The sequence below is a fragment of the Leopardus geoffroyi genome, chromosome E3 (genome assembly GCF_018350155.1).
Source record: "Leopardus geoffroyi isolate Oge1 chromosome E3, O.geoffroyi_Oge1_pat1.0, whole genome shotgun sequence".
Taxonomy (NCBI): Eukaryota; Metazoa; Chordata; class Mammalia; order Carnivora; family Felidae; genus Leopardus; species Leopardus geoffroyi.
The window spans coordinates 32,897,842-32,922,447 of record NC_059340.1 but is presented as its reverse complement, the minus strand read 5'-3'; the positions used below and the strand labels follow the sequence as shown (position 1 = coordinate 32,922,447).

At 54.5% G+C, this 24,606-nt stretch overlaps 2 protein-coding genes across 18 annotated transcripts in view; one reads left to right on the top strand and one right to left on the bottom strand.

Moving 5' to 3' along the window:
• Positions 1-400: 400 nt before the first annotated feature.
• DEXI (Dexi homolog) lies at positions 401-13,098 on the bottom strand. 2 transcript variants are annotated; one of them, XM_045462193.1, is made up of 2 exons: positions 12,145-13,098; positions 401-1,065 (listed from the first exon to the last, which is right to left on the bottom strand). In XM_045462193.1, exon 1 carries the CDS (start codon positions 12,579-12,581, stop codon positions 12,294-12,296), a length of 288 nt encoding a protein of 95 aa, XP_045318149.1. In that variant the 5' UTR covers positions 12,582-13,098; the 3' UTR covers positions 401-1,065; positions 12,145-12,293. The 2 variants fall into 2 exon arrangements, with proteins under 2 accessions (XP_045318149.1, XP_045318150.1); XM_045462194.1 differs by having other exon boundaries at positions 10,721-13,079.
• Positions 13,099-15,237: 2,139 nt separating this feature from the next.
• Positions 15,238-24,606, top strand: part of CLEC16A (C-type lectin domain containing 16A) — a 203,662-nt gene continuing 194,293 nt past the window's right edge. For 10 of the 16 annotated variants that reach the window (XM_045461259.1, XM_045461258.1, XM_045461251.1 and 7 more), the window contains exon 1: positions 15,260-15,529. In XM_045461259.1, the coding sequence (XP_045317215.1) occupies positions 15,450-15,529 (80 nt within the window). In that variant the 5' untranslated portion in view covers positions 15,260-15,449. Of the gene's footprint in view, positions 15,530-24,606 lie in introns of all 16 variants that reach the window. The other 6 variants (XM_045461252.1, XM_045461260.1, XM_045461262.1 and 3 more) reach the window with 2 other exon arrangements.

Here is a 24,606-nt window from a genome sequence, read left to right as displayed (position 1 = left end):
CTCAGCACAGGGAGACAGGGGGCGCTGTAGCTGCCTTTTCCCTGAAGATCTGCGGGCGGCCTGACCCCCCCCTCACCTGTGTCCCCACCCACACAATGCACCAATCCTTGTACCTTGCTTAACATGGCGTGCACGTGATGGTGTCTCCTTCCCTCCCCGCGCTCGTTCCGTCATCCCTAGCACAAGTCTCTGGGTGCGTCTCTGGGATCCGGGCCACCACGCCCGGCAGGCTGGGCCCAGCCTCTCCGCCTGGACTCCCACGCCAACCCAGCTTGGCCCCAAGCTGGAGAAGCCTGGCCTCTTCTGCCCCTTTGTCAAGCACGGGGTCCTGCATCAGGGCTCCTTTCCCGAATCTCAAAGAAAAAAACCCAAAAAGAGGCAGGGCCCCCACAGGCTGGGGTTGGTTGCATACATTTTTTAATTGAAAGAAGTCAGCCTCCTAAGTATTGCTTTTACAGGCTTATCGACATCAAGTATTCATACCGCTCACATTTGCAAAAACATTTCTGGCCAGCAGAGCAGCGAGGCACCCCCCCGCATGACGGATCAGTCCTGGCAACTTGATGCAGAACGAGCAACTTGAAATGAATAAGTCAAGCCTGACCCTCGCCCCCGACACGATCCTTGGCTTCTTTTCCTTCTGACTTACTCCCTGAAATAGTCGCTGCATCTAAGACCAGCCTCGGGGCCAAACCTGGCCAAGCTTTGGGCTCCGCTGGCCTCCAACGGAGCTGGGAGTGGCTTCCACAGTGGGTCCGCAGTTTGAAGCATCCTCTCGGAAGATGAAGTGTGGAGAAGCAGGAGCGGTCGGGGGTGAAGAGCGGGGAGGCAGACTCTGGCTGGGTTCCTGTAAACATCCATCGCCGCGGCGAAGGTCAGAAGCCAAGGCAAGGCCATTTGTGCGACGCTGAGGTGGGGGGAGGTCTTCGGACGCCCCTGCCTTTCCCCGGGGACAGGGGTACAGGCCTTCCGGGCCTCGGCTCTCAGTCTCCATCTCTCTGCCCCACCCTCCTGGGTCTGGACAGAAACCTCTCTGTTGGCACGGAGCTCTCGGGGGAAGCAGGCCTAACGAGAAGGGAAAAGGGGTGTTACTGGCACAGAAGCACGGCCCCGCCACCCATTTGGGGGTGTATCTGGATCCGACCTCCAGGCCCCGGGAGGCAGAAGGCGGGGCAGGGAGGCCTTCCCCCATCTCTTGCATTCAGAAGCCATCAGAAGCTCCAGACTCAGGCTGGGGGTGTTTTCCTACAACTTTTACTAATACCTTTTTTTTTTTTTCCAATTTATTTACTTTCGAGAGAGACAGAGCGTGAGTGGGGGAGAGGCAGAGACACAGGGAGACACAGAATAAGAAGCAGGCTCCGAGCTGTCAGCACAGAGCCCGAAGCGGGTCTCAAACCCACCAACCGTGAGATCATGACCTGAGCCGACGTCGGCCGCTTAACCGACTGAGCGCTCGCCGCCCCCCCCCCCCCCCCCCCCCCCCCCCCGGTGCCCCATTACTGATAACTTTGTAACAATAAGTTCGCCTGATTTCTAAGGAGCCTGGACTGGAGGACCAGGGCAGTTTCCCTTTGGAGAGGAAGGACTGTCCACCCTGGGAGGGACGAGGGGGATCGGGACCGGAGGAAGGAGGGCAGCCTGCTCAGGGGTCACCCAGAGCCTGCTGGCCCACTTGAGCCCCAGGGCAGCCGAGCAAGCTCGGGTCGTGGGCGGGGCTTGGCCCCGCCTCCCGCCCCGCCTGGAAAATGCGACGCAGGCTACGGGAAGGCTGCGGCCGTCGCCAAGCTACTCCGTAGCCCCACCGGACTCGTCCTCCGAGGACATGGCATCATCCTCGCGGCCAGGCCCCTCGGCGGCTCCCCGTTTCCCGTAGCCTCCGCTTTCTGTGTCCGGCTGGGTGGCGGCGTCTTCCATTCCCCACCTGCCCTCCTGTCCCAGTTCTGTGCCTCATCTCTGCCGGCTCACTTCTGCAAATGCCGTCACGCATCCGATAGACCTTCTATGCGAAACACGTGACACGGACTGTGGTTCACCGACATGTGAGGTGTAACAATTCTCTGAGGTGGAGGGTGGCGTTCTGGGCCCTGCAGGACGGTTGTCAGCACCCCCTCCTCCCCGGGGTCCCTGACCACTAAATGCCAGTAGCACCCCCAGGCACTGCGACAACTAAAAATGTACCCTTGTCCCGTTCCCAAGGGCCACTGGGGGGGAGCAGAACCACCTCCACTGAGAACCATGCATCTCCCCAAGGTTCAGAGACGCCAAGTGACCTGCCTAAGTCACACACCTGTGACAGGCGGAGCTGGCACTGGATGTAACAACAACAATCACAATCAGTAAAAGCTCAGGAGGTAGCAGCCACCTAAGTGCCTCGAGCCCAGGGCGGAGGCTGCGGGTGCCTCGCTTGTTCCCTCCACTCACCCCTCCAGGGCATGCTGACCTGCCTCTTTGCCCGAGGGCTGCCTGGTGTCCCGCAGGCAAAGCCAAAGTCCCCCCACAGCTGCCTTCCAACCGGTGATGGCCAGGAAGGTGGTGAATCAATGCCCCAACTCCTGCACTCCACAGCTGAGGTGACTGAGCCATATTCACCCCTACATTGGCCCCCAGAGTCCCCAGAGCAGGACTGAGCCCAGGCCTGCAGTGGTGACCTACTGGATGACACAACCCTTTCCCGACTCACCGACCCACTCCCTACCAGTAGTTCCCAGGCTCACCTCCCAAATAAGTGACTTGCCCTTGAATCTTTGTCCCAGGGCCCGCTTCTGGGACAGCATGCCCAAGATGGCCCATGGCACTAAGTCATTTCATTCAGCTCTAACAACTCCCGGAGTTGTTAGACACACTGTTACGATTCCATTTTACAGATGAAGACACTGAGGTTCAGAGACAGTAAGAAACTTGTCTGGGATGCTCAGTTCCCCAGGGCTTCGTGCCCCTGGAGATTTTCAACCCTACCTAATTTCACACATCCTGTGTGCCAGGTCCTGAGCCGGGGGGCTGGGGACCCCGTGATAAATGTAGTCATGCCTTTGGGACACAATCTTGTGAGCAGTTGCAGCCGAAGGTCAAAGACGGACAGAGCACGGGGACAGATGGAGCACAGAGTCTGGGTGAGGCCATGCATGAAGAACGCGCCAGGTGGGGGGCGGGCGGGCTGGCGATGAGAGCACAGCAGGTCCTAGACCCGCCCCCCCCCCCCCCCAGGTTCCTATGGGGTGGCGGAAGGGAGCAAGAAGGCAGGCCTTGGGGGAGGAGGGGGAGGGGCCAAATCTGCAAAGTTTCTCACGTTCTCTGCCAGATTCTAGAGGCCAGCTGGGAACACATCCTTCCACTGCTCTGAGACCTTCCCTGGCTCCCACTGATGACACAGGCCAAGTGTCCTGGCCCCCCCCCCCCCCACTGGACCTGGCATGGAGAGGGGAAGCCAGGGGTGTGGCCGGAGCACTGGGGAGCTCAGCCATCCAGCAAGGTGTCCCTGGCTTCCCCTCCCTCCGAGGGACCTCTGGGGTTCCCTGCGGGGGTGCTCCTGAGAGCAGGGCTCACTCCAGAGCCCTCCAACACCGGGGATCATACTTAAGCCCATTTCAGACTTGTGTGGACCCCCCAGGATGGGGACTCACTCCTCTCCCAATCCTGGTGACTACCACCAGCACGGGGTCCAGGCAAGCGGCGGTCCGGCTGGCCTGTGTCTCTCACACGGGCTAATCTCCCATCTGAACAGGCCCGGGGCTCCACAGGCACCGGCTCCAGCTGTATTCACCACGGCTCTGTTTTCACTGAGCTATCTGCAGGGTCACCTATTTATGGCAAATGTTGCTGGGTTTCACTTCTGATAGGAATATACGGGTCTGGTCTTTCCAGGACATCACTTCACTTTAAAAAGAGCTCGTTTAAAGAAAACAGTGACGCAAATAACAGTTCAGACGTTACAGCAGCGATTGTTGGTGGTGTCACGTGGGGTGTGAGAGACCCTGATCGGAGTCGGTCCCACTCATTCCACAAAGGGCCCAGAGAGGGCGGTGACCTGCCCTAGGCCACACAGCAAGTTGAGGACAGCCCAGGTCTGTGTGTCCTCTGCAGGGTGTCCTGAGACCACTCATCTCTGCCACCTGCCGTGGCTGCTAAAGATCCCCTGGTTCCTTAACTTGCAAGTCTGGCCTCACAGCAAGCCCCTCAACGAGCATCTTGAGCATGTCAACGACAGGTGGTAACTCTACCTCGTGCTATGTGCTTTAACGCAGGTCCTAGCTCATTTACGCCTCAGAAGCACCTCAGGAGGTGGGGCCAAGCAGGCTCATCATCCGGAATTTCAGATGGGGCTCAGAGAGGGTTCAGCAATTTGTTCAAGGCCACACAGCTCGCAGAGGGCAGAGCCAGGACTTGAACCTCCCTTCCGCAGTCTGACGTGAGGTTCATTCATCGCCTTCTTCCAGGGCACCCAAAGCCTCAGGCTGAAAGCATCCTGGAGCCTTGGCTTGCAGAATCCAAGGCAGGGCGTTCTCCAACCTTCTTTAGCGCAGGATAGTTCATTGGCCAATGGCTGTTTTTTTTTTTTCTTTCTTTCTTTCTTTCTGAAGCTGTAACCTTTCATTCCGTGCTACTCCCCGGATCCGGACAGAGGGAGTGGCCAGCTGACTCATTTCTGTCATTAAGAATGACAGCTGGGCACTTGAGCCATTTTAAGAACAATGTGTCAGCTCAATACCTCGGTGGAGAAGCCGCCTGGTTTGGCATTTGGCTTAAGTGAGAAAATGGCCCTTGTGTCTTGAGGGCGCTGGTGGGGCGATGCCCTGGACGTGCTGAAAGATTTCTCTTCTCGATTCAGCCAATGTGCGGGCTTCCTCAGGGGCAGTCAGGGCAAGGCCCATCTGTGGGGATTCAGGCTCTGCCCCCTCCTAGCCGTGTGACCTCAGGCAAATTAACTTAATTTCTCGGGGCCTGTTTATTCATCTGAAACCAGAGGACAGTGCCTACCTCCCTGGAATGTTTGTGGTGAGGCTATGAAATCACATTGGTGGAATGCCTACGATACACAAGGCATTGGTAAGTAGCGGCCCCTCCCCTCCTTCCATCCCTTCCCAGCTAGAAAACACACCAGGCAGGGCACCTCTTCCATGCTGGGGGCCTTCTGAAAACAGTAGCCCTGTCGTCCTCCAAGGACCTCGCCTACCGGAAACCCACTGCTCACCAACCAACCAATTAAAGCAGCTACAGACAGATGTCACCCAGAACCAAAACGCCCTGCGTCTCCTCTGTGGTCTCAGTGACGGGCTGGGCCGCAGAAGGACCTCTGCCTTGTCTGGTCCAAGAGTTCACGGCCGGAAGGGGCTCAGAAAGGAGAAGCCGCCTGGGTCCGTGTCCCCCAGGGAAGCCGGCGTTCTGGAGAAGCAAGGGTCGGTTTCTCGAACCCAGGTCTGGTTCACGTGCCAGATGCTGACACTCATCAGTTGTCAGTTTTGTGATGATTCTTGGTCCAAAATGTGTCTCCAGTTGGTTGGTCCGAAGACATGGCAACTTTTGCCCTCGAGTCTTGCCTAAGAACTGCCTGGAGTATTATTTATTTGGTATTTTAAATGAATGCACTTTTTTTAAATTTTTTTTTTTTTAAAGGAACCTTTATGTCACTCTCATGAATAAAAAACAGTATCATTCGTCACACACCAAAGGCAATGCTAAAAAAAAAAATACTATGAAAATGCAACGGTTAGTGCTAGCCAGATACCCCCAGCTTGTGAAGCAGCCTCAGCCTGGTTTCTCTGGTCTAAGGGAAAAGTAGCAGGTGCCCAAGAGTGACAGAGAACGTCAAGGAGGCACTGGGAGCGAGGCTAGGAGGCCCAACTGGCCACCTCATAGCTGGGTATCTGGGCTGAGTCACTGACCATACCCAAGCCTCAGTTTCCCTCCCTGTATAGTGGAGCTAATGAGCCCAGCCCTGCCTGCTTCATGGGTGACGCTTAGGGGAAGCTAGGAGATGTGAGAGAGGCAGCTATTTTTAACCACCCAGCCAAGGCCAGGAAGGAATCCCAGGAATGAAGCCTTCCCCTCGGAGGGGGTGGTGGGGTGGTGATTGGAACCGGAAGTCGGAAGTGGCTCCCAGCCACTCCCAGGCTTGGGATGACAGCTGTGAGGGCACCAGCATCGCGGCCTCGACTCACCTCGACTCACCGGGTGCCTGACCCAGGGCTGCTTCAAAGGCCACCCAAACAGACACATCTTCCTTGGTAATTGGCCCCCAAGAGGAGACAAGGACTGGAGGAAAGGGGAAGGCCCCGGGCCGAGTCCCCTGTGGGTCTGACACACCATCAACACTGTCAGCGTCATTCAGGATCTGACTACACGCCCCTTCACGCTCTCATCTAATGTGCATGAGCCTTTCCGCAGGTGCGACCCCTACCCTAGCTTACCGACCCCTACCCTAGCTTACCAGACAGTGGCTGGTCTCCCATAACAAAGAGCAGCCCAGAGGCCCCAGGCCTTTAGCTGGCTTTGGTATGCGGCCAGAGGTTAATGACTTTGGCACTCACTTTTTCATCCATGCCTAGTAATGTTGGTTTTCTGTGTTCAGCGATATAAATAAACATCCCTTTAAAAATAAATTTACATAGGGGCGCCTGGGTGGCTCAGCCAGGTGGGCTTCTGACTTCAGCTCAGGTCATGATCTCATGGCTCGCGGGTTCGAGCCCTGTGTTGGGCTCTGTGCTGACAGCTCAGTGCCTGGGGCCTGCTTCGGATTCTGTGTCTCCCTCTCTCTCTGCTCCTCCCCCGCTCACGCTGTCTCTCTCACTCTCACAAATAAATAAACATTAAAAATAAATTTAAATAGGGGTGCCTGGGTGACTCAGTTGGTTGAGCGTCCGACTTCAGCTCAGGTCATGATTTCACGGTCCATGGGCTTGAGCCCCATGTGGCGCCCTGTGCGGACAGCTCAGAGCCTGGAGCCTGCTTCCGATTCTGTGTCTCCCTCTCTCTCTCTGCCCTTCCCCTGCTCATGCTCTGTCTCTCTCTCTCTCTCTCTCAAAAATAAATAAACATAAAAAAGTAAATTCACATAAAAAAGTAGATTTTTGAAAGATGAAATACTAAAACTAGTTTGATCACAATGGCAGATGATAAAGGGAAAAACAGGAACTTTACAGTGGAGAGACCCAGTAGACATCACCTTAGGCCAGAGATCAAAGTTAACATCACCAGTAGTGGGACAGACGTCATGTGTCTCCTGATAACCATACACTCAGAAGGGCACTCACTCACTTCTCCCCGGGGTTCCTGCCAAAAGTGCATCATCTGAACCTAATCTCAAGAGTAAACATCAGATAAACCCAAATTGAGACTTGTGCTCCTCCAAAATGTCAATGTCATGAAAGATTAAGACAGAATGAGGGGCTGGTCGGGATCGAGGAAGACTCGAAAGACATAACAATTAAGGCCAAGGGTGATCTGGGATGGGATCTGGGACCTCAACTCTGCCTTTCTATTGTGAAAGGGCCACTATTGGGCCAATTGTGAGATCTGAATAAAGTCACAGACTGAATCTGGTTCATAGGCTCGCAACGGTGTTAAATTTGCCGATGTTGACAACTGTGACTGTGGTCATGGCAGTGAATGTCCTTGACCTAAGCACACAGCCAGTGAAACATTTAGGGGTAAAGGAACATGAGGTCTGCAATCCGTTTTCAAACGGCTCAGGTGAGTAACTGCACACATACACGTATGTGCACACACACACACACACACATGCAGGGCAAGCACGTGTTGCGTTCGGGAGCAAATGTGGCAACATGTCAATCAGTGCAACTGGTGACTTTGGGTGGGGACTACAGGGGAGTTCTCTGCACTCTTCTTGAAACTTCTGCCTAATTGGGAAATTACTTCAAGGTAAAGTTTGGTTTAAAAAAACTCAGCAAAAAGGAGCGACAGGGTCTGTGCAGCAGGCCTGGGAGAGTTGCGAGCGCTATTCCAGGGTCACCCCACCCCCGTGAGCCCCTGCAAACCCAGCACTGGGTTGGGGAGCTCAGCTGTCTTCCTCAGCTTTGCCTCCTTGGCTCCTCACCCCTCCCTAATGGGTCCTTCTCCGCCCAGAGGGGCAGCCGGCACCCATGCGTCCCACGGCCAGCGGTCTTCAGGGTGAACCTAGCGGTAGCACAGAGTGGAAAGTCGGCCAGGCCAGGGGTGCACCTGCCTCCCCCTTGCCATCAGCACCTGTCTCTTGCCTGGACCACAGCTATCTGGTTTCCCTCCTCTGCCGTGACACTTCTCCTCCCCCCCACCCCCCCCCCCCCCCCCACGAGCTCCACCAGCTGCCTGAGGGATCTCCCGTGACCTGAATCTATTGTCCACGTCCCTGCAGAAATTCTGGGTTTCTGAGCAGGGCGCTGACACACCAGCCTGGGTGTTCTGCTCGTGGCACAGGCTGCCGACTAGCACGGAGGGGACCAGGGCGGGTAGATCAGAAGGAGCAGCCGTGGCACCCGGTCAGGACCCGGAAGCCAGGAGACCCTGTAATAGGTAGCCCGACGGTCTGGTTACCCGAGCTCCGAATCTGAGCTACACCAGGCCCCAGTGACTGACAGCAACATCCTGTAGGCTCTCCATTTCCGGTGCAGAGAGGCTCTCTCCCACAGCCCTTCCTCCGTGCCAGAACAGGGACGAATCAATCCAGCTGCCCTGCCTCTGCATCGGAAACGCTGGCATGTGAGGACTCTCCGAAGGCTCCCAGGCCAGCCGCAGGGGCCTTTCTCCTGGGAAGGAGGGAGCTCCTGATTCCCCACTTCCTGCTCCTGGGCAATGATTAACACTCTAGGAAAAGTGCAGCCTCGACTCTACGGGGCCCAGATCTGGTGGCCCTGGGAGACCACAGGCAGTGGGAAAGGTCTCCTGAGGGTCCTGGGCTGGGAAGACAGCGGGGGAATTCTCTTTCAGGAGCCCAGACCCGAATCCACCCAGCACTCAGGAAAGCAGTCCTCCGTGGCTCACTGGGGGATGTGAATATTCATGTAGGAGTGCACAGGCAGGTTTATACGTTTGCCAAAGCCTGAGCATACACACTTTCCATTACATCTGTTAATGCTAACAGTGGTTAACATGAATATGATCACTGACTGGACACAGGAGGGCCTAGGAGCTTTACATCTATCCCATTTAATCCTCACAATGAGATAGATTTCATTTCCCCCACTCCTTAGAAGAGAAAACTGACCCACAGAGAGATATGTGACATGCCCAAGGTCACAGCCCGGACTGGGATTTGAACCAGGTACGTGCTCCTAATCACAGCCCTAATACTGCCTCCTTCAAACAAATGTTTGATGAACGGTATCATGTTCATACACACATAAGAGGAAAAAGAGGAGAGAAAGTGAGTGCACGCTGAGATCCTCCCCAGTCCCTGCTGCCTGGCCAGCCCTCCACCCCCGTCAGTGCTTCTATGACCTTGTCGTGCGTAACATTGAGAATGTCTCCGCGTGAGAACGAGCCAGAAGGAAAGAGATCTGACTACTGATGTTCCTCTGCTTACAGAAAGGGGCCCACAGATGCGGTGCAGTCGGACCATTTTTAGATCTCTCCCAGAGGCTTTTCCTGTTACTGGCCACCCTCCCCTACCCAGGTCTGGGCTTCCCCGGTCCCGGGGCCAAGGCCGCCTAGGCCTGGATTCGGGATTGGGGAAGAAGGACCGCTGTGCGTGACTTCCCCGCTCCATGGGGCTCGAGTATTGCCCCCTAGCCCCAGGCCTTCCTGCTTCCCAGCTCGGGCCCCGCCACTCTGACAGCTTTGCAAGGGTGTCCCTGAGACATGCTTCCTGGTGCTTCTGCTCAAACAGCCTTTGCTGCGAAGTTTGACGAAGCATTTGGGCTTAAGTTTTGGGTTCAGAGCATGCCAATGTTTTCATTTGGAAGGGGAAGTGTTTCTGTTGATGTGGTGAAGAGATAAAATGAGACATTCTTCACCAACTTACGCTGTCTCAAAGTCAAGCGCTTGGCTGGGAGGCAGAGATTCATCTTAGGCTCTCCAAGGCCTAGCACTGGGGCCTGGTGGAAGCAGGTGCAAAGGGCCTAGCACCAGGCACGGTGAACGATCAATACTCGGGACAGGTTTTGAATACAGTCCACAGATTCCAGCTTCGCAAGGTGTTTTCAGTCTGTTTCTCCGTGTTCACCAACCTCGCCCCGGCCAAGCCCCCGCCGCCTCCAGCCCGGGCAACTACACACTTCCCAAACGGCTTCCCTGATCCATACTCGCGCCGACAACCCATTCTGCCCACAACTGCCGAAGTCATCTCTTGCTTAAAACCTTCTGCTGGCTTCCCCTCGCTCGTGGCCCTGGCCTCCCAGGTCCTGTAGGGTCTGCCCCCACCTGCCCCATTGACCTCTCCTGGGGCTGCTCTCCAGCCACAGTGGCCTCATTTGGGTGGCGGCACAAACCAGCTCTTCTACCCTACTGCCTGGGCACGAGCCATTGCCAGTGCCCGGATTGGTTTTCCCCAGATCTTCAGTCTGGCTCTGTCTACCAACTTAGGGCTAGCTCAAATATGTCATCTCCTGGAAGAGACCTTCTCTGACACCCCCTTTCTAAAGCAGCCCATCTCTATTCTGCTTTACTCACTCAACAGACATTTACTGAGTACCTACTAGATGCCAGGCACTTGTTCTAAGGGCTGAACTGAACAAGGATGGCCCAGGTCCTTCCCACATGTCTTAATGGCTCCCAGAAAATCTGATACCTTGCTTGGGAATCTGCTTGTGTCTTCTCTCCCCGTGCCAGGAGGGCCAGGGCTAAGTCTCTCTTGTTCACTGTGTTCACCCACGAGGCACAGTATGTACTCAGTAAATATTTTTCTTCAATCAAAGAACGGATTGATGGATGGATGGCAGGCAGGTAGGTAGGCAGACTGGGTAGGTATGCAAGAGTGCTGACACTCTGCCTGGCACCTGGTTCTTGTTAAGGTCGCACTGAGCTCAAGTGAAGCTTTTCTCAAAGAAATGTCACTGTCCGTCCCTCAGGGGAGCCTCAGCCCCCAGCACTACCACCAGTGGGTCCTGCCCCATCCGGCATTCCCTCTGACTATGGTCATCTTGGCAAAGACAGGCAACAAGAGGAGGGGCGTTAACTCAGCTTGCATGGGGCGAGTGGCATTAGTGTCTGTTTTCTCAAAGGAGCCCTTGCTACCTCGATATCCTCCCTTCGCTGCCACTCGGGTCCCGTGCTTAGTGATACGGCAGCACCGAACAGCGGAGGGGCTCAGCCAAAAAGTGCCTGTGTGTCCTCTCATCTTGTGCAGTCGCCTCTCTTCCCGGCTGGGAGACTGTGGCCAAGCCCTCCTCCTTCCTGGACCTTCATGTTCCTCCCATCGACACACAAGGTGGGGCAGGACACGCAGCTTCCTGGTCGCAGCCCAGCGGCAGAGCTTTAACACCTCAGTGCAAAGATCCTGTGGCCCCTACTCCTCCTTGAGATCTTGCAAACCCCGTAGGCGGAGCCAGCCCCAGCTTGCCTAGTCTGCAAAAGCAACCTGCAAAACTGGCGGCCCTGGCAGCTCCAAGCTGCAGTACTGCCCGGCACCCTGAAACCCGACTCCCGAACGGCAGCAAACCCAAGGCCAAAAGGAAGTGCAGACTTTGCTGAAGGAGCTTTCACCTCCTACGCCCTCGGCCCTGAGCCCTTGCTCTCAAGTCCCCACCCAGTCCCCGAAAGGGCTACGGGACAAAGGTGGTCGTGCCCAGCGTGTTAGCTCTTCTGACACTCCAAGTCTTTATCCTTCCGGGACTATGGGAATTCCGGAAAAACCAAGGTCACCATCAAGCCAGATGGAGGCAGAGGCGAGGTGCTGACAGATCTGCCTCAAAGGGATCTGGCTGCAAAGGCTTTTCCACAAGCTGTGGCAGTAGGTACCGTGGCTAACCCAACACCATTCAGGCTCAGCCTCCCTTCCCCTCAACGACTGTCACCTTCACCGGGGAAAGCTTTGCAGCCCCAACTAAGGGCCTAACAGGGGTCTGGCCATTCCTGGCATCTTAAATAGACCTCCAGGAGGTGGATGGCGGAATCCCAAGCCTGGGGGAAGGGTGTGTGTCCGGTGTGGAGATGCCACCCTCTTCTTCGCCAGCGCCCCAACCCATCCTCATCTGGTGCAGAAAGGGCACTTACAGGTCTTGGAGGCCAGTGAGGGCCTCGTCCTGGGGGTCCCATCCCTGGCCAAACGATGCCCCCAACCAGCAGCGGCGGCAGGATTTGGGCGGCCAGTCCAGGCCGAGGGTTGCGGGTCGTTGGGGGGGAGGGGAGGACGGTAGCCAAGCCTACTCCAAGTAACCATCGAAGACATCGAGCTCCGAGTCGGCATCGTAGAGGCCCGAACCGGGGTCGGAGAGCACGCCGAGGTCCACGAGCGCCTGGTCCATGTCCTCGGGCAGGAAGACGAGGCCCACATTGAGGACAATGTACTCCATGAGGAAGGCGTAGTATAGGATCAGCACATTGACGAAAAACAGGCCCACGTAGAACATAGAGGGCAGCAGCGACGGCGGCACGTAGGGGACCAGGGGGCCCAGCGCGTCCAGGTGGGCCGCGACCCGGGCGCCGGGCATGCAGGGGGCGGCGAGGGCGGCGGCGGCCCGGCGATCCCAGCGATCTCAGCCGCTGCGGCGCCCGGGCGGCCGGCAAGGGGGCAGCTCAGCCATGCAGGGACGCCCCGGGCGCTCGACCGAGGCGGCGCTGGGCCCCGGCGGTGCCCCCGCCGGTGTGCCGCGGCCCCTGCAGACGCTCCCTGGCCCCTGAAAAGCGCCCGGCGGCGTCCACGCACCCCCAGATGTGCCCACACGACCCTCTCGATCCTCCCGGCAGCCAGGGAGGCCCCCCTGAGGTGGCCGGCGGCTGCCCGGCTCCTCCGACGCGCCCCGCTCGCGCTCACTGGCCCGCCAAGAGCAGGCGGGGGCCCCACCGCAGCTCAGCGTCCAGGGCCAGTCCCGGCGGCTGTCTCTTCAGCCCCGCCCGGCAGTTCCTCGCGCCCCCTCCGCGGCCCCGCAGGCCCAGCACCCATGGCTGCGGCCGCGGCGTCGCCCTCCTGGTCGCGTTCCGAGCACCGCCTCCCAAGCGGCCCCGCGCTCATTGGCCAGCCGCCCGCTGCCCGCGCTCATTGGCCTGCTCGACGCCCGCGGTCATTGGTCCGAGACGTCCGGGGGCGGTACCGCTTCGCTCCGCCCCTCGGGGTGCTGGCCTCTGACTTGCTTTCCTGGTTCCGGGCTCCGCCCAGGTCTCAAATCCAATTCGCTCTGAGAATCCCCCACGGAGTAGCGGGAGGGGAAAGAGACAGGACACAGTTCGAACCTGCACGTATCCTAAGAGCTACGAAAGCTGGAGGAAACCCCAAACTTCTCAGCAACCCCCTAGACTTGGGTATGGCGTCACGCCTCTTTGGGACTCAGTTTACTTGTCAAAAGGAGGCAGGACGGGGGGCGGTGAATTTACCAGTGAAACTCTCCGACTTCCCAAAGTGGCAATTTTCCGTGGTGGGGAAGAGCTCCTTGAGCTCTCCAAATTCTGGCTGCATCGCGGGGGTCTACATAATAGGGTTCAGGGACACCTGAATGAAGACATTCCCAGGCAGCTCAGACCTGCAGCAGTGGGGGTGCTTCTTGTTTTTACTTTGTAAAGCATGTTTAAAAACAGTCCGTGTTAGGGGCGCCTGGATGACTCAGTAGGTTAAGCGTCTGACTCTTGACTCTTGATTTCAGCTCATGATCTCACAGTTGGTGAGATAGATCCCTGTATCGGACTCTGTGCTGATAATGCAGAGCTGGATTGGGATTCACTGTCTCCCTTTCTCCGCCCCTCTCTCGCTCTTTCTCTGCTCTCCTCCTCAAAATAAATAAATAAACATTAAAAAAAAAAAAAAACCAGTACGTGGTTAAACATTAAAACGTCCAAGAAGTACGTAGAGAAGTGAGTCTGCTACTCACTGATTTCCCCTCCTCATGAGCAACCCCCGTATATCCTTCAGGAGACTGATCTTGCCCCAAGCAATCTTCCAGAGCAGTTCAACAGATCTTTACATCTCAGGCCACACTGGGCTGGGTGCTTTACATACATTGCTTCATTGTAGCTAGATGGGGTAGTGTAGTATGTTACCACTTTCTACAGATGAGGAAATCTAGGCCCAGGGAAAAGGGAGGACCCAAGAAGATGCTAGGTCCGCATGCGTTTGGAGAACAGACCTGCCCTTTTTCTCCATGGCTCTTTTCTGGCCCCTCAGATGAATTACAGAGAAAGCCATTAATTCTCCAACTGCTGAAGGTGAAACCTTCATGCAATCATTCATTCACTATGCCAATATTTTTGTTGTGGTTTATTTTGGGAGAGAAAGAAAGCACGAGCAGGGGAGGGGCAGAGAGACAGAGAGACAGAGAGAATCCCAAGGTGGATGTCACCCTCAAGATTATGACCTGAGGGAAACCAAGAGTCAGATGCTCAACCCACGGAGCCACCAGCGCCGCACTCTGCCAGTATTTGTTGAGCACCTATGATGTGCAAAACTTTGTGCTAGGAAGTGGGGAGAACATTGGCCCTTAGCCCAAGTCTGAACACAGTTAATGGGACACCATAGATTGCAGAGAACTGTCTAGTGTAGAAATGAATGAATGAATAGTGACCACGGCAGTCTTGCCTCCAGGGAGCTTGTCACTCACTCCCCAGGACAGAAATTTAGATACACTTCTTGGCTCATGTGGGGAAAGAAAAAAATTGTTAAGATCAAGGCCATTACCAATTTGGTACAGATTAGTAGCTTATTGGGGTATTAAATAAGGGTGCCAGGGTTTGAACCATGAGCGTAGGTAAGTCAATCCCTTAAAGCTGTGATTCAGATTTCCCGGGGAGGAGGGGGGCGGCATGGGGATAACAGTATCCGCGTCATAGGCTGGTTGTTAGAATTAAGTAACAATATATGCAAATCGCTTAGGACATTGGCACATAGCATATATAGTGCAATAGCTATTCTTATCGTAAAAGCTAATAATTATGAACACTGCGGTTACTTTGAGTCACCCAACTTCACCGATGCCCTCCTCAAGGCTCCGCGCACAGGTTTCCCATTCCCGCCCACCATACGATACTGCGGGCTCTCCTCTCGCTCCCCTCTTCTCCAAGGCCGCAGGTCCGTAGGTGCGTGATGCACGCCGGGCCTCGTAGTTCGTTTGCAGAGTCCTCTCGGCGGGGGCCTCGCGGGAGGACTGCATTTCCCAGCGTTCCCCGTGGCGGCGGCCGTAAAGCGCGGCGGTCGAACGGCCGGTTCCGGCTGAATGTCAGTGCGGAGCTGTGGGCCGGGGAGGAAGGTGGTTGGCGGTCCCTCTACCACCTCCGCCGCTGCCTCCTCCGCTTGTGCTGCCGCTGCGGGCCCTCGGTCGCTCGGCCGCTCGGGCATGAGGCCGTGAGGCGGGCAACGGGTCGGGGCCGCCGACATGTTTGGCCGCTCGCGGAGCTGGGTGGGCGGGGGCCACGGCAAGTCTTCCCGCAACATCCACTCCTTGGACCACCTCAAGTGAGTGTGTTTGTTGGGGGGTGAGGGGGGCAGGCCGCGGGGCTGGACGTGGGAGTGGGGCGCATAGCCCCGGGCCGGGGCCTCTGCGAGGTGTGAGAGCGAGGTGGAGGGCGGAGAGAGACGCCCGGGAAAGACTGCATGGTGGTTAAGAGCGAGGGCTCTGGAGTCAGGGCGCTTGGATTCGAACCCTGACACCGTCGCTCCTCGCTGTGTGACCTTGGGCAAGTGGCTTAGCTTCTCGGAGTCTCGGCACCCCCGTCTGTAAAGCAAGGGGAGGAGATTTCAGTTTATGGATGCAGACTTCGTTGTTGCCGGGGGCAGCGGTGGGCACCAAGCTGACCAGGGTGGTACTTCTTAGGCTGGACAGCTTAGGAGTCAGAGGGCTGGACCCAGGAGTCAGATCAGGGTTTGAACGTAAGTGCGTGAATTTTTAGGCCTCAGTTTCCTCAGTTGTAAAACGGGTATAGTGACAGCACCTGCTTCTTATCGTTTTGAGGGGAGGATAAGAGAATGCACGCAAAGCTGGAAGCACGCACGAGTGCTCAATGAACGGCAGTAATGAAAAAAATTTTTTTCCCCCATGGTGGCGACTACGGGGAGGACCAGCAGAAGTAGAGCTCTGGGGGAAGGACAGGTGGCAGACGTGGTCCTGGGAAGCAGGAGCGCATCAGACCTGCATTCAGATCCTGATTCCACCACTTAATAGCTGTGTGACCTTGGACAGATTACTTGGCCTCCTTGAGCCTCTGGTGCCCCCTCTGCAAACGGGGATGGTGAACCGTTGTGCAAGAATTCAGTCATGTCATGCATGGAGAGACATTGATCCCGTGTCTGTTACACAGTACGTGGCTGATGGCGGTCACTGTGTCTATCAGCTAGGGAAGGCCTTCCTAGACCACCCTGCCTCAAGTGCTTACCCACCTCCATTCCTTTCCATCTGATCTGTCTCTTGATTTCAGTCAATGCATAGCTCCACTATCTGCCCTTACCCTGCTTGTTTTCGCTCCTTTTCTGTCTGCTCCTCAACTGTTACTGCCAGGGGAGAAGAGACCCCTTTTTTTGCTCACAGTGGTATTCTCAGCATCTCGTGCTGAGTGGCACACAGTAGGAGCTCAGTGGCTACTGAAAGAATGAAAAAAAAATGAATGAATTGGGACAGGTGCAGAACATGTAGACAAACATGGAATTTTTGGTGTGTGTGTGGGGAGGGGGGGGTTTGGAGGTGCTGATGGAAACTAGAGAGTTGTGTGGAGGGAATGACTCCAGGGAGGAAAATATAGTGTGTGGGGCGGCAGTTGAGTTGGGAGAAGGCAAACCTTTGGTGGTAAGAAATAGATTGGTTTCTGGAGGGAGCTCCCAAGATTACTAATGGGAAGGAAGAAGGATGGAGCGGGGAGGCGGGGAGCAGTAGAAGGAAGATGGGGGCCCAGGGAAAGGATTGGTGGGAGGGAAATTAGATGGGGCTTCTCATTTGGCCAGGGGCGGGGATCCTTTGCTTCTCAGCTGTGTCCTTTCTAGCATGGAGCAGGCGTTTAATAAACGTGTGTGAGCCTTGAAGAGTAGGAGGCAGCAGGGATCAGGATGTAGTAAGGAATGGTTTTGGTGGGGGGTGATGAGAGAGGACACAGGGGGGAGAGAGGCATAGACAGGGTAGGGGTGTGTAGGGAAGCCAGGAATCTTAAACGGGAGGGCAGCTGGACTGGAAAGGGAGAGGCGTAAGGATTTCAGGAATTTAGAGAGTGGGTGGATATGTCTGAGACAGGGAAGGATGAATATCTAAAGGAGGTTGGGCCTCCTGCCAGCGTCCAGGCACCTGCAGGCTTTCCCCTAGCTCTGCCTGACTCTAGCCCTTGTCAAGTACCTGAATGATTATTGAGTGCATTTTCTCTGCCAGGTCCTCGCTCAGGACTTCTGTGTGTTATTCCTGAGTCCTTGCAAGTCTCTGAGGTGTAGGAACTGTTACTGTTTTCCGTTTTATAGAAGGGGAAGCTAAGGTTCAAAGAGGCTAAGTCACTTGCCCCAAGGTGACAACAGCTGAAATGGGTCAAAGCCAGGGTTTGCCCTTGATGCCTGTATCCACTGCACTGTCTTTCTGAATGAAACTTCCTCCCAAGTCGGTTGGGGAAGCGACTCGCAACTTGGCTCAGTCTCTGTGCCCAACGGAGCACTTACCCTCCGGCCAGCCAGGGGACCGTTAAGGTTCTCAGATTCCTTTTACGTATCTGGGCACTGCCCAGTTTCACCGTTTAGGTTAAAGGGCCATTGGGTGCTTTTGGAAACCCAAGCTGCCTGTCCTGGGTCAGGCAGATGAGCTTAATCCGTATTACAGTCTGAGCAACTCGGCGATTTACCTATCGGTGTGGGACTCGGAAGATCCCAAGATGACTTGGAAAAGAGTGCCGGAAACAGCTGGTCCTCACCCCAGCGCTTGTGACGTTCTTCGTTTGGCTCCGATAGTAAACATCTTGGGCCTTAGGTACAGAATAGCTCATTCCCTGAGGGAGTTCACAGGCTGGTGGGGGAGACAGCCATAACACCCAGACTATACAGCGTGACAGATGCCGGGATCTCTGTAGGTCCAGGGTTCTGTAGGAACCCTTGGAGGCCTTCTGGGGGAGGCAACACCAGAGCAAAGTCTTCAGGGACAAGCAGGAACCATCATGTGGGGCTGCAGGGTGTGGGCGGGGGAACCCCGGGTTTGTGGAGTTTCAAGGTGGCTCTGGTGGTTGTAGGAAGTAAAGGTGGAGGTAAAATGGGACTTGAGCTTCACCTGACACAAAGGGTGACCATCCCGGAGTGCCTGTGATGGAGGGATTTCCCAGGACGTGGCACTTTCAGTACTAAAACTGGGAAAGTCCTGGGCACCTGATACAAATTGGTCATGCTGCCAGTGACAAGTGACAGTTCCTAATATATTCATGGCAGTGTGGGTGGAAAGATTAAGGTAAATAAAAGAATTTAGGATTGAAAAAAAAAATTTTTTTTTTTTTTGACATGCGGGGCATCTAGGAGCCCTCCCCCTTTTCAAAACAGACTATTTTTAAGAACAGTTCGAGACGTAAAGAAAAATTGAGAGGCTAATAACAGAGAGAGCCGGAATTGCTTTTGAACCACGTTATTCGTCATAATGTTCTCCGCTTTCACCCTGGAAAGGAGGCAGCCTGTTAGGATTTTACTTTTGCTAAATAACGGAAAACTGGGTGCCTCTGGTCTTTGTCTACCGACCTGAGTTAGCGATTTAGTTCAGGGAGACGGAGATAGTAAGAGGTTATTTGCTACATGTCACGGGTGGGTGGTGTGCTGCCCACACTGGTGGCACGGCTGTGACAGTGACTGCCGAATGCCCACCAGCAAGGAGAATCTTTGCTGACGCATTTGCAGGATTGCTACCGCGAGATCACCTTTAGCAGGAACTGCCAGTTAGCATGCTGCTGGTAGGACTGTTGTGGTGTTAGGTTATTTCGTTGCCTTCACTCTGATCACCTTTGCGTGGGGGTCCACAGTCTTGGTCGCCAGTGACAGAAACCCACCTAGAACTGCCTTAGGCCCCAAATGGAAGGGATTGACTCCGATCGCTAGCTACGCCACGGCTGAGTGCAGGTGTTCAGACAAAAGCTGTCAGAGTCTGTCTCTTTCCCGTTCTTGTCTCTGCGTATCTCCTGTGTTGGTGCCATCGTTAGTGGGCTCCAGGCTTACATCATAGCCGTCTAGCAATCCGTGGGGAAAAGGGAGCATCTTTTCTAAATATTGCCAGCAGGAGTCCAGAAGTGAGTATAGTTGGATCACCTGGGGATCTCATGCCCATCCCTGACCTAGTCACTGTGGCAGGGGGCGTGGGGTGCTGTACTTGGCCCTTGCCTGGAGCTGGGGTGACATCAGCACCCCCCCCCCAAGCTGGTAGACAGAGAATGAGAGACAGGGGAGGTTCCCCCTGGGAAAATCAGAGGTTGTTACCCAAAGAGAAGAGGAATGTTTACCTAGCAGGCAAATGGTCACCTATTCCTGGTACAGTTTACTTTTGCCTAAGAGAGCACTGATTATTTTTAAGGGTACAGTGTTGTCAGATTAACCTTTAGGATATCATATTCACCATATCACTCATAATGAGCCCAAGCACCCATCGTGTCAGGTCCGAGTTCTTCCAGGCCGTCGGAGTGTTCTAGACTCTGTTCCCATCCATCCTGTTCGGCATGAGGGCCCTGTAATGCAGGCTAGGGAGTCAGGAGCCTCCTTGGTAGGCAGACACCCGTTTTTAAAAAGTTTTTTAAATTTTATTTATTTTTAAATATATATTTATGAGAGAGAGAGAGAGGGAGCACGCACGAGTGGGAGAGGGGCAGAGAGAGAGCATCCCACACAGGCTCTGTGCTGTCAGCACAGAGCCCGACAGGGGGCTCAGTCCCACAAACTGCAAGATCAAGACCTGAGCCAAGATCCAGTCAGAGGCTCAGCCGACTGAGCCACCCAGGTGCCTGGCAGACACCCATCTAAATGGGGATGTAAAGAGTGAGGGGTGTGCCAGGCTGTAGGGGCGGGGTGGGAGGGACCAAACCATGTTTGAGAAGCCTGGAGGAGAGAAAGGCTCAGGTTATTCACTAAGGGTGGTGTACGTGGGGTGAGGGGGCAGTGCAGGACCCCACAGCAGGCTCATGACGCAGGAGAGGTCACAGAGAAATCTCCTTAAATTATGTGAAGGAATTCGGACATCAGGCTGAGAACAGTGGGCAGCCATTGAAGAATTAACCAGAGTGCCGCGGTGCAGCCAGAGTTGGAGAGCGGTTGGGGGAGGGCCCAGCAGGAGGTGGGCGTCCCCTCGGCCTCCCGGGAAGCGAGGGTGGCAGCCGGCCCTAATCCGGGGGTGTTTCTTGTGCGGCTTCACGGACCTCCTCTCTCGCTCCCTGTTCCACACACCTCACACGCCCGCCTGTCTTCATCTTTGCTTTCCCCTGGAGCTCCCCTCCCCTTCCTGCCCGTCCAGACGCCCACCTGCATCGTTGAAGTACCAGTTCTGCCATAAAAACTGCCCTGTGACTTCAGCCAGCAAGAAGCTCTACCGTCGTCTCTAATGTCACTTGTGGTGCCCACTGTCCCGCTCAGTGTGCCCACTGTCACGCACAGTCTTACCGTCACCAGAGGTAGACCAGCTGTTAGAGGCTCTGGGCTTTTCAGGCTTTATCCGGGCCGCGAGTTAGATGCCCGGGAAGCTGCCCCGGGTTCCTCAGGCATGTCCTTTTGCCATCAGAAGTACTCTTGCGTGATCATGTGTTTGTCTCTCCCCATTTGAACGTAAGCCTCGTAAGGACAGAGACCGGCGTGTCTTGTGCACCTGGGAATTGTTAGATGCCGGCACAGGGCCTGGCACACGATAAGTGATCAAGGAGTGTTTATCACAGGGTGAGTGTAAGAGGCAAGTCTGGCCAGGCTTTTCTCCACACCGGCCTGCTCTGGCCAATTTGGTTCCCAGGGCCCGTGCTGGAGCTGTGGCTTTGTGTAGGGCCGAGAGCCCTGCCTACACCCTCGTGTGGTTGCCAGCTCCCCGAATCTCGGAACTGGTCTCGCTGGCTGGCCCAGTTTGACATCTTTCTGAGGTGACTCATCGGGAGAAGCACCGCCTGTAACACCTTTCCCCAATCCTCTGGTCTGGTTGCACCCGATGAGGAGCTGGGCCTTGTGCTGCTGGCCAGAAGGCTGGGCCCTGACCAGGGGTGGTTTTCAAGGCGCAGGGTGGATGCTGTTAGCAATAGTCTCCCCCACAGTGCTGAGCAGACCAAATAGACAAAGGCTGTATGTCCCTCTGTCTCTCCCCCCCCCCGCCCCCCCCCGCCCCAGACGTTGTTATTTGGGGCCTGGCTTTGGGGGAGTGGACTTCTCATCTAGGCCTCTGCCACTCCTCTTACCCTTCAGCTTACGGGTCAGTTTCAGGATCTTCCAGTAGGAGCATTCTAAGAGGCATATTCTGATACAAGTCATAAAACCCGTATGAACTTAGTGTGTCCGTCTCTGAAGTGGACATAATTGTTGTTGACCGTAATGGTTTAACCTGTGAGATAAGTGGTTCTTGAGAGAGCAGGGTCTGTGGGGCAGTATTTGTTTACAGCCCATTGTCCTTGCTGAGGAGCCTCCGGTGTGTTGGTTGCACACTGACAATAGGCTGTGGTTTTCCACTCGCCAGGCATTTCAGACTTCTTCAGCTGGTCTCCAGGTAGAGGTCGCTCATGGGCAGGGTTTTGATCCTGAGAGCCTCCGTTCTACAGAGCCTGTGCTGGGGATTCCGTGATGTTGGCTGTTGTCCAAAGAAACAGAGTAAGAGTCAGTTATGAGGACTGACTTTACAATCTGATATGTATTTTCATGCCTTTTTGGTTTGTTGTTTATCTGCTCGGTTTTCTTGCATGTAGGGCATTCATAACTTCATGTAAATGCTTGGTTAATAATAGCGTTTCCTGCATTGTCTGCATTTTCTATACTCTAATGGTTCTAAGCAGGGGATCTGGAGTCAGGCCGTCTGGGTCCCCTCTATCAGGACTCTGTGCAGGCCCTGGCCTCCCAGAGCATCAGTCCTGCAGGATTATTGCAAGGGTTTAATTAGTGGTTACATCTGAAGCAGTCAGGAGGGCCGAGCAAAAGTAGGCTGCCACTGTTATGTGATGGTGATAAGAATGTGCACACGCAAGAGTTTGAGAGAAAATGTTTTCCTTGTACCAGTGATCACTGTAGGAGAAAAATCTGTCCTTGTGCCCTTGGAAACTCAGATAGGGTCACAGCCTTGCCCCCAAAGACGGCCATGGTAACATTGTTGATCATCTGAACAATGAGGAATCCAAATGTCCAGCAGAAGAGTAACTCCTGTGCTTGTTTTCTAAACGGTATACAATGTAGCCATTATAGATGCTTGCCAATGTTGTAACAAAAATGCTTTTATTACCCTAAGTATGGGGAAGGGGGAAAGATGGGCATGGAAATGATATACAGCATGAGCTCCGCCATGTAAATATCCATGGCAAAGGAAGAGACCCAACTAAATACATTACACTCCAGCAGTGCTCATGTCTGGGAAGTGGCAGGATTGACATCCCCTTTGTTATTGTTGTTGAAGTGTTCAGCCTTTCTCAAATGAGTGTTAAACTCAAAATCAGAAAGTTATTAAACTTGAGGCACATAAACTATGGCACAGCCATAGTAGGAGTGAAAAGATGGGCAAGGTGCAGGTACAATCATCACAGAAATTTAGAGATTGAGATGTCGTGGGTATTTGCAACAACCGACAGCCAACATCGAGAAAATGAATGTTTCAGACACTGCCATTTACAACACCATCAAAAAACATCAGTTACCTACAAATAAATCTTAACAAAAGATAGGCAAGATCTCTCTGCAGCAAACGCTGAAAGAAATGTAAATGTCATGATGTTACTTTATTGTAAAGATGTCAGTTCCCTCTATATTTAGCTATAGATTTAGGGCAATCTTAAAGGAAATCTTAGCAAGTGTTTTTGTGAAAGTTGAGTAGGTGATTTTCAAATTTATATGGATATGCAAAGGGCCAAAGATAGCCAGTGTAATATTGGGGGGGAAAAAGAAGGGAAAAAAGTCGGGAGCACTTCCATTATCACCTAGGAAGATTTATCACAAAGCCGCAGTCATCGGACATCATGGTTATCAGCGCAAAGGTAGTGAATAGATCAGTGGAACTAGAGCATTCAGAAAGAGTCCCTGCAGGTGCGGTCATCTGATAAACGACAGAGGGGACATTAGAGTGCATGGGAGAAAGCAGGACCTTTTTAGCAAAGGATGCTGACTCAACTAGATATCCATATGGAAAAAGTGAATTTTGGCCAATATCTTACACCATCCACAAAAAATCAGTTCCAGATGTACCCTAAGACAAAATGTGTGAGGGGCAAGGAGCCTCACAGTAATAGGTGCTACCCTGTCTCTACCTCCTGCCTCCCTCACCTGGGATGGAGAAGCGGGTCCTCTGGCTCATGGCATGACCCCTGCCCCCAGCTTCTGGGATCCATACATAATCAATCTCATGACTCTCCTTCCTTTGCGTGGGTGTTGAAACTACATCTTCAAACAAAATGACCCCCCCTCCCCGCCGCGGGTTTCACTTCCCCAAGGTGGGGGCTCCCGTACTAAGGGGGCTACCTGCCGCCCCCATGTGGGTGGCCGCTGCCTCTTCATCCAACTGCGTATTTTTATTTTTTAATTTTTTTCTAATGTTTACTTGTTTTTGAGAGAGAGAGAGACACACACACAGTGTGAGTGGGGGAGGGGTAGAGAGAGGTGGAGACAGAATCCTCTGGCTCTGAGCTGTCAGCACAGAGCCTGACATGGGGTTTGAACCCATGAGCTGTGAGATCATGGCCTGAGCTGAAGGCTGACGCTTAACTACTGAGCCACCCACGTGCCCCCAGCTGCATATTCTTAATTCAGCACACCAGCTCCTCCTTCTTAACACAGAAGACTTCACCAAGAGATGTCAGGAGTTAGAAGCCAGGGCTGACCATAAGATTTTAAACTCTCCTCTCCCTACGGTGGTTTTTCAGAGCAGAGCCGCTTACCCGGGCTCCCAGGCCGCTGCTTCCTACGAGGCCAGGAGTGTGTTAGTGGGAGGCTAATGGGTTCCATCCCCTCGGCAGAAGGAAACACCAGAGGGGGGAGGATATGCCTTCCCCCCCCCCCTCGGCAACAGCACCTGCCCTGGCATGGTAGGGGGCACACTGTGGGTTGTACCCAGAATGTCACTGATGGCTGTGGTGTGGGTGACACAACTACTCTGAAACTTTCGTGGGAGCTTATTCAGAATGCAGACTTGGGGGTCTGCACCCCAGAATCAGATTCGGTGGGTCTGGGGTGGGGAGCTAGAATCTGCAGCTGAAACAGGGGTTTCTGATGCTGGGGTCCCGTGAAGCACAATTTGAAAAGCTCCGCTCTTTGAGCTTCTTGGCGAAAACACGCTGGAAGGGAACGGAGGCATAGATTCAAGAGCGGGTCCCCCCCACCACCATCAGCTTCAGCGTATGGGGGTCCCTTGGCACAGGGGGAAGCTGGCCTCCAGGCCCATATGCAGC

Coding starts and splice junctions, on each gene's coding strand:
- DEXI (XM_045462193.1), bottom strand. CDS start 12,581: ATGCCCGGCGCCCGGGTCGCGGCCCACCTGGACGCGCTGGGCCCCCTG.